The sequence below is a fragment of the Lycium ferocissimum genome, chromosome 2 (assembly GCF_029784015.1).
Source record: "Lycium ferocissimum isolate CSIRO_LF1 chromosome 2, AGI_CSIRO_Lferr_CH_V1, whole genome shotgun sequence".
NCBI classification, from domain to species: domain Eukaryota; kingdom Viridiplantae; phylum Streptophyta; class Magnoliopsida; order Solanales; family Solanaceae; genus Lycium; species Lycium ferocissimum.
Genome location: NC_081343.1, coordinates 42,990,549 through 43,009,608, shown reverse-complemented (window position 1 = coordinate 43,009,608; position 19,060 = coordinate 42,990,549). Strand labels below are relative to the sequence as shown.

The following is a 19,060-nucleotide window of genomic DNA, read 5'->3' as shown; positions in this document are numbered from 1 at the left end:
CATGTGCCCCCTCATATATATATATATGTGTAAGGCTTGAGAAGCAAGACAATTCACCACTTAAAATTCTAGAGAATTGGAGAAAGATGAAGAACAAAGAGAGGAGGGGGTTCGGCCATGGGCTGGCCGAACTCAGCCCTTGGAAAACTTGATCAAAAAAAAAATTTCTCTCCTTGCCTTTCTACTAAATGGAAGGTTCCCTATCACGTGGAGTAGTTGTTGGAAGGAGGAGACCACTTGTTTTGCAAGAACCAACCTAGCCGAGTGGTGGAAGAAGTGAAGGAACAAGGTATGGTTCAATCTTATTTTATATACGTTATGCATGGTTTGTGGATGTGGTGGAGTGTGGAAATGAATGAAACTTATGAAGTTATGCATGTGTTGTGAGTGGCCGTATGTGTGATGCTATATAGAAGTAAGGAACTAATTTATTTAGCATGTTGGATTGTTGTATTATGAATGGTTGTGTATGTTGTAATGTAAAGGAATGGATGAAGTTCATAAAATTGTGTGTGTGTGTGTCTTTGGCCGAAGGTATTAGTGGTTAGTGTAGAAAGGATGAATTAATGATATTTAGTGTTTTAGTGATGTTGTGGTGAATATTATGATGAAAGAATGAATGTTTGACGACTCAAGTTGAAGTTAAAGTTGTGTGGGCTGATTTGGAGCCTAATGTGATTTCAATATGTTTTCTTGAATTTATGGAAATGATGTTGCTAAAATATGAGATTGTTGATATAGTTTATGAATTTGAAAGAAAGATATATGTTGTGGTATTTATTGGGTTGAAAGGCTTCGGGTAAGGTTGAATGTGGTTGCGACGTTTGAATTACCTATCGATATTATTATTGTCATTGTTGGTGTCGTTGTGGATGATTTGGCCGGGTTGAATTCCCGGGAGTGTTGTTGATTGAAATTGGCCAAGTTGAACTTGGTGGGATGGAGTATTTACAGGGGAAACGCTGCCGAAATTTCGGCAGGCAAGTGTTATCTTAAGATCCAACTTCTAAATACTCTAATTGACGTTTGGTAAATGTGACCAAAATGTAGATTCTGGCGAACTTGCAACTTGGATTTGGAGTAGCAGAAGGAGCGGAAAGAGGTATGTAAGACTTCACTTTCTTTCTATGGCATGCCTTAGATGTATTAGGCTTGAATACGTGTCTATGGGATCTCTCTAATCCTAGAAATCCGAGACTGAAATTAGTTACTATTCATTCAGTAAGATTGAAGTAAATGTTCATGAATGGTTGAAAGAAAGGTCTAAACACTTAGAACTTGCATGATTAGGATCCGATTACCCTAAAACTCCCATAAGTATTGTCATGAAACGTATTATACGTAAGGCGTGTACACCACCTCATTTGACCCGAGGTGGGCCCACTATCCCCGAATTCCCTCCTATTGTTCCATTAGGCTTATTTCCGTACTATAGTCAATGGAAGTTCTTGGTTATCATCCCGACTGTCAAACAATAGCTGTTTTAACTAAACCCTTGACCCCAATGCATGATTTTCCTTACTAAAAGTTTACAAGTGTTTTCCAAAATATTCATTTTTCCTCAAAAACCAAGTTTTACAATATTGAAAGCCTTAATGACTAAAACGACGACTATGGTTCCATGATGATAATGATGATGCCGGATAAGAGAAGAAGTAAATGATGAATATGACAAGAATATGTTCTTACCACGAATATGATGATGTGGAATGTTAAGCTATTTCTTGAGTTTCCGGCTCTACTCATGAACGATGACTATTTTTCTAAAGATCCCAAAGTAAACGAAATGATGTCTTATGATCCTGTCCTATGATTTCTCATGAAGTTACTCTCCATTGATAGTCTCGCCTTATTACTAGTTCTTTCAAGGTGAGATAAAGCGCCCGTGGTTATTCCATAATAAAAATCGGAGGTTACCGACCTTACGTCACTCCGATAGAGTTATAGCTTTTCTTTGGGCTCCCTTGCATGCTATGGTATATGTATATGTATATATATATGTGTATATGGGGAAGATGGGAGCATGGCAGAGCGCTATAGACGCTGGGTTGCACACGGTACATGTAGCCGTATCTATCATGATATCATCCCGGACGCGGGATGCCCGGACGCGGGATATATATTCAGTTATGGTTAAATGGATCGGCTGCCGACGCCTCGGCAATATACCATGTTATGTCTTATATATATACATGAAAAGAAATGTTTTTTTTTTAAAGGCAGCTTAGCATGCATGGAATCCGCCCCCAGGGGCACTCGGACACACAGGTTACTCTGCTACCCGATGATATGTTCTATGTTCCTATGCAGTAATTGTTCACATGTACAGGTTATTCCTTTGTCTCATGACATGATATCCCGTTATTGTCCATGCTTATATCTCTTACTACATTATTATTCATGTCTTACATACTCAGTACATTGCTCGTACTGACCCCTCTTCTTCGGGGGCTGCGTTTCATGCCGCGCAGGTAAACCTGCATTTACGCCGAAGCTAGCATAGAAGATGTCCAGCGGAATTGGTAGACTCCACTTGTCCAGGAGTGCTGCCGAGTCAGAGTATATGTGCCATGACGATATGTTCAGAGTTAGAGACTTTGCAGACAGAGTCGTGGGTACCAGAAGTCAGTCTGTCAGTGGCTTCATAGGCCAATGTGTCAGTTTGTGTTATGATATAAGTTGCGTACAGTTATAAATTCGATTTGCTTGGAAGGCAACAGAAAGAATATTTTTAGTAAGCTTTGTCATGTGTATTTGACTTAGAGGGAAAAAAATTTTACGCATGGAATGAGAGTCAGAGGGTTCGCTCGGCCCTAGGTAAGGGTCGGGTGCCCATCACACCCTAGTAAGATCGGGGTGTGACAGCCTTGGTGAATAAATCGGCGATCTGAGAAGAGGTGGGTACAAAGTTCAAGGAAATGAGGCCTTGAACCAGTTTTTCACGAACGAAGTGGCAATCAAGTTCGATGTGCTTCGTTCGTTCGTGAAAGACCGGATTTTTAGCGATATGTATGGCGGCCTGGTTGTCACAGTGTAGAGAAACCGGCAACGATGGAGAAACACCCAGATCTGAGAGTAAACGAACGATCCATGAAATCTCCGCCACGAGCCGACGCATGGATCTATACTCGGCTTCGGCAGAAGATAAAGAGACAATCGGTTGTTTCTTGGATTTCCAAGAAACAGGAGATCCGCCTAAACTGAGATAAAAGCCACTAACCGAACGGCGTGTATCGGCACAAGCTACCCAATCCGCATCGCAAAAACCCAGTAATTGAAGGGAAGGATCGGAATTCAAAAATATACCAAGTGCTGGGTCAATACGAAGATAACGGAGGGTGTGATATGCTGCTTGAAGATGACCAGATCTTGGAGTTTGCATGTATTGACTCAAGGTCTGTACTGTATAAGACAAATCCGGGCGCGAGTGGGTTAAAAAATTCAATTTTCCCAAGAGACGCCTGTACATGGTAGGATCAGGAAGAGGGTCACCGGAATCGGCAGTCAACTTGTTTGTGGGATCAAGAGGAGTAGTAGCATTTCAAGGACCAATTGCTGGATGTTCAGAGATTAGATCACAAGCGAATTTGCGCTGAGTGATAATGATGCCTTCTGGTAAGTGGAGAAATTCCATTCCTAAAAAATAATTCGCAATCCCTAAATCCTTAATCTTGAATTCATGGTCAAGAAAGAATTTTAATTCAGCTATCTCCTTTTGATTGTTCCCTGTTAACAGTATGTCGTCAACATACACTGCAATGATGGAAATGAGGGTGCCAGAAGACTTGAAAAACAAACTGTAGTCATTCAATGAGGGAGAATAACCTCTGGTACCCAAAACAGCTGAAAGTCGTGCGTAGCACTGACGGGAGGCCTGCTTAAGTCCATAAAGAGACTTTCGCAGTCGGCAAACATGAGAGGGACTCGGAGGTGTCAAGCCGTTGTGGAAATTTCATGAAGACTTCCTCACTGAGATCTCCGTGAAGAAACGCGTTGTTCACATCAAGCTGGAACAATGGCCAACGACGCTTGACTGCAATGCTGACAATACAACGAATCGTAGTCATTTTCACGACTGGTGAGTACGTCTCTGTATAATCTATTCCTTCGCGTTGTATGTCCCCCCTAACTACCAAACGTGCTTTCAACCTTTCCAAAGTCCCATCTGACTTGAGCTGTACTTTGTAAACCCATTTGCAGGGTAATGCTTTCTTACCTGGAGGAAGAGGGACGACTTCCCAAGTAAGATTAGACTCGAGGGCATCTATTTCTTTCTGCATAGCAGAACACCACCCATCATGAGTGGCTGCTTGGTGGTAAGAAGTAGGTTCACTGACTTGTGCAATAGAATCATTAATGTGCTGATTATGTTTGCTTAGCAGAGAATAAGAAAAAGAATGTAGAGGAAAAACAGGAGGGTTAGGCGATAAAACTGAAAATACATGACCACAATAAAAATTAGATAAATGAGCAGGAAAAACAGAATTTCTGGCTGATCTACGCAAGCTAGGTTCTTGAGATAACACATCCATAGAAGAATTGAGGGGAGCAATAGGAATTGGAGGTGGTGGTATAGTAGGACTGGTACGAGAATGAGTAGAGAAAGGTGAGGATTGTGTAGGTGAGACAACAGGAGAAGAGTTAGTAGGGGAGATAAAGGGAGAAGAGCTTGTAGGAATAGAAGAATGTATAGGTGAAGTAGGAGAGGGAGATGCCAGTGAGGGTTGAGAGAATTGTAGAGGAGGATCAGGGAAGATAGGATCAGTAGACTGAAAGGAACCTGGAAAAAGTTTTGACATGGGTTCTGATTTAGTGTATGGAAAAATGGACTCAAAAAATTTCACATTTCTACTGATAATGATTTCTTTGGACTTTAAACTCAAGATTTTGTATCCTTTTTTGCCGAATGGGTAGCCTAAAAAGACCCCTAGAACAGCCCTGGGTGATAACTTATCCCTATGAGAGGAAAGGGTGGAAACAAAACATAGGCAACCAAAAGGTTTGAGTATGGAATAAGAAGATACTTTCTTAAACAGTTTCTCATAGGGACTAATATTATTAAGGACCTTAGAAGGAAAGATGTTTATTAGGTGAGTGGCTGTAAGCAAAGCCTCCCCCCAATATTTAGTGGGAAGGTGTGACTGATAAAGAAGGGCCCTACAAATTTCAAGAAGGTGTTTATGTTTTCTTTATTTCTACCCCATTCTGTTACATTTGTGGGGGTAGCAACACAGGTAGTTTGGTGAATAATACCTTGGGAAGAAAAGAAATCAGAGGGAATAGAGCCAGAACCTAACTCATAAGCATTGTCCGACCTAATGATCTTTACTTTCTTGGTGAATTGTCTTTCAACATAGGCTAGAAAGGACTTTAGTAAGGGGAAAGCATTGGATTTAGTGGAAAGCATATAGGTCCAAGTTGTTCTAGTGTAATCATCAACTATTGTGAGAAAGTATTTTTCTCCCCTGTAGGTTTGTGTTTTGTAAGGTCCCCAAGTGTCTATGTGGATCATTTGAAAAGGTTCCTTAGTAGAGATTTGGGCATAGCATCATCGGAAACCACCATAGCACCATCGGAAACAATATATATATATATATATATATATATATATATATATATATATATGTATGTATGTTTCATCTTGGAGCTACTTCATCATATGTAGCTTGCGCAGTTGCAACTTTGTCTCTTGAGTGCAAGGAATGAGATGTAGATTTTAAGTTTAAAATGCATCTTGAGATGTCCTTTTGGAAATTTTGTTGCATAGACCATTCACGACCATTACTAATAGTGTATTTCTCTCTTTTAAGCTATCTACTTCTTTCTGTTTATTATCGTTTTTTCCTCTTGTATATTTTTGAAGTATAAAGATTTCTAAATGATATTACCTCATGTTTTCTTGATACCACGTGATTATGAGAAGAGTTAAGACTTTTTCAATATAATCTATTTGTAGGTAATTAAATATAGTGCATGCTTAAAGAAATTAAACCGCAAAGTTATTAGATGTATATTGATCTTGTAGACTTTTAAAGATATTATTTGTGCCAATGTGGAGACTCTTGCTTACTATGTTGTACTGATAAAAGTGTTCATCTCTACATTTCCACAGTTTATTTACATTAAGTTGAAAGCAATAGCCAGTATATCTGTGCTTTACTGTGACAGTAAATATTAAAAGATATAAGTTATGTACTATTTTTTTTACAAGATATATACTTATTAGCATGGGACACACGTTCAACGCATGTACCCAAAAATTAGTATATAAAAAGCCACAAATTCAGTTTACTAGAGCATTAACCCCAAAAAAAAAAAAAAAACACTCTTCCATACATACAAGTAGACACAATTACATTTAGGCAAATACAAACCCATACAAGTACACTATCTTGAGACAAACCAAACATAAGAAAAATACAAAAGGTTACATCATAGATTTTTTATTTTTTTTATTTTTGGGGGTTTTCTTTTTCTTATTGTACAACAGACAAGCCAATCAATTCAACAAAATAAAGCTAATGATCACTTATTTCTTCTCTCAACTTCAATAACAAAATTAAGCCAAACAAACTGCATGAGTTGCCAATTGCCAGCAGAATCATCAACCAAACAAGCTAGCTAGAACTCAAAAGAAAGAGTCTTTTGGATTTTGTAGGCAACTGATTTCCTCAAGTTCATAAGCTGAGTGCTATCTTGCTCAATGGGGTCAACATCCCAATTCAATTCAGTAACACCAGACATTAGTGCAGCAATATCCTCTTTAATCCCTTCATCTTTTGTCTCTATACCTCCTTCATATACCACTAATTCTTTGCTCTCAGACTGTTGATTAATCCCCGTGCGTTCAGCTGCTAATGTGCTCAAATCTTGTTTATAAACAACCTTAAGTCCGCACCTCCTTACTGTCGTCCACGGATCCTGCCTTATTCTTATTGCAAGGCAACCACAGACTTTATTCCAATCTTCAGTTGTGAAATCGGGGAAGAGGAGCTTAAAAAGATTGAATGAGATATAAGTTATCCACAGGTGATCTGTTTCGTATACCTCTCCCATCTTTGAAGCAGCAGAAGGCGCACTTTCGCATGTGTATTCTCTGTGGTCTGGGCTAATCAACTTGAAAGTAACGCCTAGTCTTGAGTTTGGAATAAAGCTGTCCAAAAGGAAACACAATGCAATCCCCACAATGTTATCTTGCCTTTCTGAAGGTAGCTGGACTGAGATAGAACCACCCATTTTCTGGTGATCAAACCACTCAGGAATCTTCCCCCCAGCAATCAGTATACTGAATCGACCATAAATGATAGAGTGCCCCTGTAACGTACACACAATTCGGATTCTTAATACTTTGATTATGAAAAGTCGCGATAAGTTTATGAATTTTATTCAACTGCTTGAAGGACATCAGAGCAAGTTCTTAACTTGATTTGGGACATGAGTGTATTTCTCTTTACGCTTATATTACCAATCAATCTATCTAATTTATTATGAGATTTTTCCGTTAACTGATAAGTGTATATCGTCATTATGGTACTTCTATCGCATGGTGCTCTTTGCACACACACACACACCCCCCTTTCATGAATCAACACATGAAAAAGGTGCTCATTATTCTTTGTAGTACACAAGCGTTTAATATGTTCGGTAATTCAAAACAGCAATGATCTTGCAGCATTCTTCTTCCTATACCTCATTGTTCAATATACCAATACAACAACAACAACAATTCGGATTCTTAATACTTTGATTATGAAAAGTCGCGATAAGTTTATGAATTTTATTCAACTGCTTGAAGGACATCAGAGCAAGTTCTTAACTTGATTTGGGACACGAGTGTATTTCTCTTTACGCTTATATTACCAATCAATCTATCTAATTTATTATGAGATTTTTCCGTTTACTGATAAGTGTATATCGTCATTATGGTACTTCTATTGCATGGTGCTCTTTGCACACACACACACACCCCTTTCATGAATCAACACATGAAAAAGGTGCTCATTATTCTTTGTAGTACACAAGCGTTTAATATGTTCGGTAATTCAAAACATCAATGATCTTGCAGCATTCTTCTTCCTATACCTCATTGTTCAATATACCAATACAACAACAACATACCCAGTAGAATCCCACAATGTGGGGTCCGGGGAGGGTACAGTGTACGCAGACGTTACCCCCACCTTGATTTGTTCAATATCCCAATGAGAAATTTAAATCAATGCACTTTTCGTAAAATTTTATTTGGTTCAGTTGAAATTGTGAAAGGAAGCCTTTTTTTTTTTTCTATAATGAAGGGTAAATGGAGACAACTATATTAACTGTGTGAAGGCATACATACCTGAAGTAGCAATTCCAACAACAAGTCCGCAGCACAAATGCCGGTTTTCAGGCTTTGTTGGTGCAATTTGAAGCAGCTGAAAAACGAAACCTTCCTTAAGAATGCATGTTGAGGTGAAAGATTTCCAAGACTGTGTAGGGAAGGGCACTCATTCGCCTCTATCACAGCAATACTCAATGGAAGATCAGGAAGTACTTCAAGGCTCTTGCACTCTTCCAATTTCAGCACTTTGAATCCTGGGAGTCCAGATATTCTTGAAGGAAACTGAACGAAATTGTTTCGGCTCAAATTTAACTCCTCCAATGAGGCCAAATGCCAAACATCTGAAGCAATTTCGTCCACCAAATCAGAGTCACTGAGATCTAATTTCTTCAAGGAACGCAAACCAGATAACGATGGCCTTGCTGCTTGTGGTTTCTTCCTCTCTCCATCTGATCGTTTTATAAAGTTCTTGAAACTTGACACCCCAAATGATGGTTCCTTCTTCTTAACATTCTTGCATCCACTGAAAGAAAGGATTTTCAAATTTCCCATTTTGGAGATAGTAGATGGTAACTTGGTTATAGCAGTTCCATCTACAAGGACTTCTTCCAAAGTTTCCAATTGGCCAAGAGTTTCAGGCAATGTCTCAAGTTTTGAACAGCCAGAAAGATTCAGAGTCCTGAGACATCTCAAACCACAGATGCTGTAAGTTATACTTTCCAGGCTTTTGCAATTGCTGAGGTTTATGGACACAAGGCCACTGATATTTATGAGGGAGTCGGGTAGCTCTTTAATAGCCGTCCCTTCCAAGTGGAGTTCTGAAAGATTTGGCATTAAGCCTATAACTTGAGGAAAATTTCCAAGTCTGGTGCAGTCCCAAAGGAGAACTTTTTCCAAGGATTCAAGGTGAATGGTATGTGGAAGACTCTTTAGCTTTGAGCAATGAGACAAATTCAAGTATCGAAGCTTTGTTAGAGTTCCAAGTGACTCATGAACTCCTAACAAATTCTTACAGTTACTCAGATTCAACTTTTCAAGATTTGGCATCATACTGAAGTCTGGAGTGGTAGCTAGCCCATCGGAGTAGCTGAGGTTCAAGTACTTCAAGTTTTCAAGGGACTGCTTCAATCAAAAACGAATAAGAGTGAGAAACAATGAAATCAATTATTGCTGTTTCATACTCTACTTTATGGATTTAGAGCCAACAACCTAGCTAAGCTTGTTCCATTGTAGTTAATTTGAGATTTCTTTTATTAAAGATATGAAAAATTCTTTTTGCCAAAAACTCACTGCAATTACTAGCACTACTAGTCACAATAGAAAAGACACCTCAATTAGGAAGTCAAAATTTGTAAGAGAAGCAGTGCTTTTTATCTAAAGTTTGCAGTAAAATCCTCAATACAGTTAGTTTTAACAGCATTTAGCAACGGTTACTACTGTAACAAAGAACAAACTTGAAATATCTTCTGCACAAACAATGTTTAGATGGCAAAGTGTACCTTATCTTCTGTCCATAGTTTCGAAATCAGGCCACGACTTAGCTTAAGTCCAACAAGCTTGTCTCCCTCAAAGTCTGGTGGAAGTGAGGTGGAGGGAAACTTGTGCCAGTTGAGCCATTGTAACTCATTGGGGAGATAGCTTGGACCTTTATTGAAGTAGGCATTGCGGATTTTGAGTAGACGTAGATTTTCCATACCTTTTAACGCCTGCGATCCTAAGTTCAATTTCTCTCTTTGAGGGTAAGCTAATATTATTGCTTCAATCGCTTCCGTACCCTGCACATCAAAAGAGAATTTATGAGTAAAGATCATCAATTTGTCTGTTAAGTTGTAGTCAGTATATGTCAACGACTCTCTAGATGCTGCTGTTAACTACAGAGTCCTGTTCTGATGCTAAAAGTTAGAAAGTAACACCAGGTTACCAGTATTCCATAAAATATATATCACTTCAATATATCATATAGTGTGTAAGCTGCTATAATTAGCTAGTAAAAAACTCACTGATTTCTTTGACATAACATCACATATGTCATCAGGAATCCACAACCTGCTGTAATTCTCTTTAGTTTGTCCATGACGAACCATGTACCAAGCGGTCTCTTGAACTAAATCATGCATCTGGAATGTGTCATCATCAGATATGGATAACAGAGATCTTTGAACAAGCACTGGCACTCCAATTTCAGGTTTGAAACCGAAAGCATGGAATTTCTTGATCACGGGTTCTCTTCGTTTCCCCTTGAAGAAACAAGCAATATCAAGCAATATTTTCTTGTCCAGATCATTCAATGCATCAATGCTCACTTTAAGCTTCCCTATCACATCCTCATGAGGAATGTCTTCCAACCTCTTCAACTCGCTCTCCCATTCTTCCTTTTCTCTTTTGTGCAAAAATGATCCCAACACTTTGAGAGCTAACGGAAGGCCCCACGCACATTTCACAACGCGTAGAGCTAGTTCCTCGAAAGGACCCATGGGTTGAGTTTCCTTGAAGGCAAATTTGTTGAAGAGCATTAATGACTCATTAGTCCCTAATAGGCTAACTTCATAAACTTGATCCACTCCATGAGCCGATAACAATTGCTTGTTTCTTGTTGTGATAATTATTCTACTTCCAGCCCCGAACCCCTTATGCCCTCCAGCCAGCAAGTTTTCGATCTGCTCATCTTGATCCACGTCATCAAGAACGACAATAACTTTTTTATAGCTCAGCCTGTTCATCAGCAAATTGGTGCTGGAGTAAAGATTGTCTTTAGTCTCTTTCAGTGTCTCAGAGAGTAATTTTTCCGCCAAAGCTTGCAATCCAAATTTTGATGCAGCTTCTCTAACGTTGTCAAGAAAGCAGCCACCATCGAAAATTTCATGGAGTTGATCAAATACAGCTCGTGCAATAGTTGATTTGCCTATGCCGCCCATACCCCATATCCCAATTATGCGAACATCGGTGGCAGAATTTGTGTTCAACAGAGATATTAAGTTTTGTACTTGGGGCTCGATTCCGACTAGATTCTCTGCAATTTTTGGTTTTGTATAACCCAACTTGTTCAAAATTTGCACAGCAATTTGTCTGATGCACCTCGACTCATGCCTGATTTTAGAATGGGAAGTAAGACAGTGAAATGTCAAAGTTTGCAGATCAAAAATACATAATCGTATTCCTGCTGCAATAAATTTTACTTGAACCGGAAACTAAGACTAAACAACAACAACAATTGTAATCCCACAAGTGGGATCGGAATTACAAACAAGCATAAACAATAGTATGTACACACAATTGCGCAAGCAGGATCATTTTGTAGGCATATCTAGAAATTAGCCATATGTAGCAACAGATTTGAGGATGACAATTAATTAATATGAAATTTCGATGAGCAGAGCTATTCTGGAAGTCTTGGTGCCAGAATTATCATGGCTTCTGTCAGAACTAAACATCAAGATTTGAGGGTAAGGCCTGCTTGCTAATCAAATTTGTGAGAAATAGAAATCTTTAAGAAGAAAATCAGTAACTGAAAATTACTTTTAGGTGTTGGAATTGATTTAAATGAACATATAAAAGTATTAAAATTGATAATGAGTATTAATATATTCGGTAAAAAGATGTTGATAGTATTTTTTTCACTTAAATATCTTTAAAACTATTCGCTATAGATGTACATTCAAAAGTAATTTTACATCTCTCCTCTGACAAAGCCCACAATGGAGGCCATACCTCTCACACCTTCTTACTGGATGAGTATTTTGAAGATTATAAAAGATATTAAGAACAAAGTCATAAAGGGTATGACCTGATCGAACTAAAAGTGTTATAAGGTGCAAAATCATCAGTTACCGGTGATTAATTTATGGCTTTTAATTAATTTTAATTTATAAGTATTTGGCTTATAAACACTTTTTGTTTAGCAAACATCTAAATAAGTCTTGAAGTACTAATAAGCTTAGTCAAGCACCCTAAAAGTTAAAATACTAAAGTTCCTCTTACTACCTATAGTTAAATGAGTGGTGAGAAGAGTTTTACATATCTTTTTATTTTAATAATCCATATGAGAAACGCTATGCTAATGGACATTGATCATCACAATAAATATTAGGTAATATTATTTGTAACTACATACATTAATTTAATGACAAAAATCTTCCTATAATATAAGATTATATCCATTTAATATTTCTTTGGAAATGATATTCTTTATATATCGTTTTGGAATTGATTTACATGAGAAGAGTGTTAAAAGATAATTTAATATTGATTAAATGACAATAAATCTAATATTAGTCGAAAATCATTGATAAGTATTAATTAAATCATAAGAATATCTTTTAATTTTAAGAATATTTAGTTATTTAACAAATTTAAGTTTTCAAAAAAGTGAAATATAATATTTTTAAAAAAATCAAGAATAGAACGTAAATTTGGAGAGATAAGTTTTATGATGTTTTGGGAAAAAGGACACAAACAGTCTCCCCGGCCATAAATAATCCCACACTTTCATCACAAACCATCTATTCCCAAACCCAAAACTTAGCCCATTTTAGTCGCCAAAAAGATTAAAAAGTCTCCATTAAAACTTTTATGAGCTTGATTCAGACTTTTTGTGGCAACTAATAACTTGATCATCACATAAAAATCGGGTTTTTAGTGGCAATTAAAAAGTCGTCACTAAAGGTTAAACATCGCAAAACATGTATAATATGTGTATATTTAATAAGAAATATCTCAAAAAACTCTGAGTCGATTTTTGTGTATAATATGTATCATTTGTTTATAAAAATATGTAATATTTCTATCCGTAATGTATAAAACTATATATAAAATATGAATCACTAAGGTATGTATTTATTTTTGTACATAAGATGTATCATTTGTGTATATAATGTGTATTATAGAATAGAAAATTGTATCGTATATAATATGTATCATTTTTGTATAGAAAGTGTATATATATATAATTCCAACTTTTTGTATATAAACATCTATAAGTATAGAAAGTGTATCATACGTATAAAAAATGTATCATAAAACTGTATCATTGTGGTATATAATATGTACCACTATTGTATATGTAAAAAAAAATATCATATCATTATTGTATAATATGTGAATAATAAATGTATAATTAACGTATAATTTATGTATAATAAATGTATGATTAATTCCGTTATATAAACCGTATCATCTTGTATATAAATTAGGTAATATTATTTATATTCATTTTTGTATATAAAGTATAAAATTAATTTCAAAGATATGTATATAAACAAATCGTATCATTTTTGTATATAAAGTATATATATATAATTCCAATATATGTATATTCTTGTATCATATCTTGTATATACTTACTAACTATACACATATTATACATATTTTGGGATATTTCTTACTAAATATACACATATTATATCTATATTTAATTAGTGTTGAAAATCTTTTTAAACTAAAAATTAAATTTTAAAATATTTTTTTTTAATTTTAAGAGTATTTATTATTATTTAATTACAAATTTAATTTTTTCATTAAAAAGTGAAATATAATATTTAAAAAAATTCAAGTCCCCAAATATTACTGTAAGTTTTTAAACTTCGTGGAAGTTTTCTTTTCCCAATGTTTATAGGAAGAAACAATAACCATCTTATTTTTTTCAACATAAAAATTTATATCTACCGACTTGCAAAAGATAATCAATCGATGATAACTAATCTTATTTTTTCTCATCATCCTATTCTATTTAAACATATCCGTATTGATTCCCACTATAATATCATAACCGATGGTCATTCAACTTTGAGTTTATCATAGAAAAGTCCTTTATTTTTTTGTGACTAAATATCATCCAACTTAAAATTTATCACACAAAAAATACTTTTTCTATTTTTGTCATGTAAAAAGTCATTTCTAACATTCCTATCTTAAATTTTAAAAACATAAAGAGAGTGAGAAATATATATACTTGAAAGTAAGAAAATTAATTAAAATACTTTGTGTATTCTCCAATAACTAACTCCTTATCCAACTCTAAATATCATTTGCACTTAGAAAGCCTTATGAAACAAAACGGCAGTTCTCATTTTGTGAAAAGAAATTCAAATAATAGAGAGAGTCAAGCAGAAACGTGGGGTTATAAGGCATGAGAATGTTAATTACGGCAAGTGATTTATTGATAGAAAACTACAAATCTAAAATGTATTTCACTTTAATTATGTTTTTAGTTCTTTTCAAGGTTCTTTACTGAATTCTACTCGGAATTGAAGAAAATTACAAATATTTATATTATTAGCAAAGTAAAGAGCTTGTTGTTGGATCGGACTTGATATTTTATTTCCTAAAATATAGGCCTTTGTACAGCCCTTAAAGCTAAAAGTACAAAAACAATATTACTGATGATTGAATTCAAAGTTCAAGAGATTGAAATCTTAAACATTAAAATCTAAGGAAATATGTTTTCTTAATTTTTCCTTCGAGTATACTAATAATATAATTTTTTTTAATCTTAAAAAAATTATTATATGTAACTTAAATCCAAACTGATGGATGCAGGAGGAGTTGAAAGGACTCTCAAGCGAAAGGATGAAAATCCGATTTTGAAGATCCAAGATTTTTCTTTTTATTTATGGTCAAAAATCTGAATAATATAAAAGATGTAGTTGTATAGTTTAGATGTTTTCTTACTGTTATCCAGTGTAAAATTATTATCCTCTATCCAAGTTCAACTTTAGTCAACTCTAGTTAAACAATTACTACGGATATGAATTGAATCCTTTTAGAAATCAACTTGAATTAATACTATGATTTTAACCAAACGTGGGAAAACTATGGCAAAGTTAAGACACATTGCATCAATCACCATAAAGGTTTAGGGTTCTAAATTCAATTGTAGTCAAACAATAATAACCTTTTTGTTAAATTTGAAGTCCTAGATATTGGGAAATCAACTTGAATTAGTACTATGATTTTAACCAAACGTGGGAAAACTATGGCAAAGTTAAACACATTGCATCAATCACCATAAAGGTTGAGGGTTCTAAATTCAATTGTAGTCAAACAATAATAACCTTTTATTTAAATTTGATGTCCTAGATATTGGGTAACTCCTTAATATTACAGTTATATTCAATATTGAATTTCTTTTTACAAAATATTTTAGTTTTTTCTTCACAAATGTCATTTAATATTTGAAGGATATTTTGGTCCACTATATCCGTGCTTTTATAACAATAATAATGTAGAAGATTGGTCATGTCTTTTATTTATTTATTTATTTCAATAGAACAAAATTCCTAGAATTTTATTTTGAATCCTAAGAATCTTCCTACACCCAGATATTATGTATGTTAGCCTACCAAATAGATTAGAATCCTAGATCAACGCGCTTTTTCACTTAAACCAAACCACTCATCTTTTTTTCTTCCGACATGGGACCGTTCAACAAAAAATGAACATTTATAGCAAATGAGTTCAAAGAAATCTATAAAAAAAAAAAATAATAATAATAATAATGTCTTTTATATTTAATTTCTATCCCAAAAAACAATAAATTTTTACTTTTTTGAAAGTTAAATTTTTTAATTTTGATCGTATGTTTGAACATAGAATATTTAAAATTTACAAATAAAATTTATGTTTTCCGAAAATTACGTTGGTGTTGAAAAACATCGATTTCATTTTTTATATCTGCACCATTCTAATTAATTATTTAAAATATTTAAAAGACATCAACAAAAAATGAACATTTATATCAAATGAGTTCAAAGAAATCTCTTTAAAAAAAATAAAAAATCTTTTTTTTAAGGAGTATAACTTTTTGCTTACCCGTCTTCCATGTGTTGGATGTCATATCCAGAGATACTAGCTGCCTCCTTCAAAGCATCCCTCCATCTTTGGATCTTTTCAGTCTCTCCCTTGAAATTCTCTTCATGTTTTGCAAAAGCTTCTTCATAACTGTCCTTCTGTTTCCTCACAATAGAAGGATCAACGCTATAAAACACAGGTATCAAAGTTTGGCCCCTCTTCTTGCATTCAACGATCTTCGTCAGCTCCTCCACACACCACGATGATTCTGCATAGTTTTTCGAGAAAATAACAACTGCACACCTGGATTTTTCTATAGCGTTACTGAGTTCAGGGGTTATGGATGTGCCCCTCCTTAACTCTATATCATCTCTAAATACGTGTATCCCTTTGTCATGCAAAGTGGTGTAGAGGTGATCGACAAAGCTCTTTCGAGTGTCTTCACCCCTAAAACTCAAGAATACGTCGTATGACCATTGTTGAGATGTTTCAACACTATCGGTTGTCTGAGGAGGAGAAGAAGAAGAAGAAGACGGCACATTATTGTCTTCCGTATTCATTTTAAGGAAAAGGAAATTAGACTTCTTGCATCAGCAAGCCTAGTTCATATAGAAGCTGAGAAGTGTGGTTTAATTTGCTAGTAGACGTTTGCTCTACGTAGAGGCTGTCTTAACTCTAGTTTATATAGAAGAACGAACGACTTGCCTCAGCGATTAGTTTTTGGTCCTGCTGTTTATTTTTCTACTAAGAGCTTGTGTGCGCAATTTTTGCGAAATTTACAAACAATTATTACTCCTATAATGTATAAAGTGAAAAATTACCCCCTACCACATTTGTGTGACCCGTTGTCATTATGATTTTACATATAAAAGCAATTTAAATATAATCTTTTCATTTTATTGTTGGTGACACGATTTTATAGCTGGGGGCATCAGTGATTTTTTCAAAAAACTGACTTAACGGACCAAGCCGAACCATACCGAACCAATTTTTAGGTTTTTTTAAGAAAGCTGACGATTTTTACATAAATTTATAATCGTACCAAATAATTAGGTTGATTTTTATTTTTATAAAAATATCGAACTGTACCGAATATATTTAAAGGTAAATATATTTTATATATTAAGTTTAGAAATAGTAAAATATTAAAATTTTCGCCTTGGGCCTGGGTTGATGGAAACAACTATGACCGTCAATATAATTAACACCCAAGGTCCTAATACTGAAACCTATTAAACTACTTCTATATATTAAAACTAAATTAGTTCTAGGACTAGGATCTCAATTAGTAACATGTAAGCTATAAGGTATTCGAACGATTTTGGTTAGCAAACTACAATATATTAGATATCTTTTCTCTCGTATGATTTAAATTATATTTCTCTTATTGGATACTCAATCTTAGTAGACTCAGTTCTTGAGTCTAATCTTGATTGATTTCTTCCCATCTGTGTGATTTAAATTATATGTTTTGTCTTTGCTTAACATTGTTTTATACTATCGTAAAGTAGTGAGATAATCTCTTTCTTGTCATCTTTCACATTTTCTTGATCATCACCTTTTAAACATGAGTAAAAATGTCTAGAGAGTTTGGTCCAAGTCCAACCTGAGTATCGTGTTCTAACTTTTAATAGTGTTTTTTTCATGAAGTTTTTGTTTTAAAAAAAAATACCGAAAACTAACCGAACTGTACCGATACCGAAGAAAAACCGAGATGATGGGACGGTTTCGAAAAGTCTAATTTTGGTTATACTCAATAAAATAACCAAAAAATCGGTATGGTATAAACTTTATAAAATAACCTCCCGAATCGCACCATTACACCCCTATTTATAGCCATAAAAATATTTATGATATATTTTAGACCACAAGTTTCAGGAAAACAAAATTCTCTCCGCCTTCGTTGTATATTCGATATTGTATTAATGATCCTTCAAATCAAGTACCGACGAGAAAGGTCACATTCTGTAGTGGCTAGTTAGTACATAAAATGTCTTTTGAAGGAAAAAAAGAGAGAGAGCGAGAGAGAATACATCACCTTTTCACGGATTAATGAAATGGTATTGGTAATTCAGATAATTATGATTTAAAATGCCTGATAAACAACATTTATCCACATCAAATATAAACCATTTGATATATTAAGAAAAATACAGAAGGATACCAAAACATTGATAGACATACCTCAATAAAGGAGATATATCTGGTGAGGAAAGCGAAGAGTATAATCTGTTTTCTATGTTTTGTTGAAAATAACACCAAGAATGAAAGAGAAGTACTCCATTATTTACTCGTTCCTCCAAAGTTATAATCCTACTACCAATTCGATTCTTAAATTGGAAATAAATTAATTCAACTTTTATTAGAAAAAAAATAGATATGAAATGTAGTTTTAATTGCATTAAGATGTGGACTAATTAATGGTCAATGACGTGAGTACGAACTTGAAGATCATGATTTGATTCTAAATAATAAAGACAAAAAAAATACTAAGTGATTTCTTCTCATTAGCCTGAGTCTTACTGGTTAGAGTTATCTGAAACCTGTGTTGATGGAAGATAGTGATTAGGTATCCAATAGAATAGTCAAGCTGCATAAGCTGATTCAAACATGACTGTTATAGGGACATTATACTCCCTCTGTTCCAATTTATCTGACACATTTCAGATTTTAAGAGTCAAATAGTTTAATTTCGATTGTGAATGCGGGCATGAAATTCTTAATTATCTTGAAATAAAATTTACGTAAGTCACAATAATTGATAATTTAAAACATTTATGAGAATATTACCTTTAAAAAAAGATTTGTTTGAATCTCAAAATTCGAAATGTGCCACATATAAATTGGCCGACGGATTAACATTTTAATTGTAATGCGCAATCTATATGACAGAATACATTAAAACGTCCCTCTTTTTGAACATCAATAATAAAAAATGAAGACTACAACTTTTAT

General features: G+C 34.6%; 1 protein-coding gene across 3 annotated transcripts in view; it reads right to left on the bottom strand.

The window, feature by feature from the left end:
- LOC132038478 (TMV resistance protein N-like) overlaps positions 1-16,910 on the bottom strand; it is a 91,961-nt gene extending 75,051 nt beyond the window's left edge. The window contains exons 1-5 of one of the 3 annotated variants that reach the window (XM_059429149.1): positions 16,127-16,895; positions 10,321-11,407; positions 9,820-10,095; positions 8,339-9,442; positions 6,307-7,314 (exon numbers count right to left, since the gene is read on the bottom strand). In XM_059429149.1, the coding sequence (XP_059285132.1) occupies positions 6,622-7,314; positions 8,339-9,442; positions 9,820-10,095; positions 10,321-11,407; positions 16,127-16,665 (3,699 nt within the window). In that variant the 5' untranslated portion in view covers positions 16,666-16,895 and the 3' untranslated portion in view covers positions 6,307-6,621. Of the gene's footprint in view, positions 1-6,306; positions 7,315-8,338; positions 9,443-9,819; positions 10,096-10,320; positions 11,408-16,126 lie in introns of those variants that run through there. The other 2 variants (XM_059429145.1, XM_059429155.1) reach the window with 2 other exon arrangements.
- Between the last annotated feature and the right edge of the window lie 2,150 nt (positions 16,911-19,060).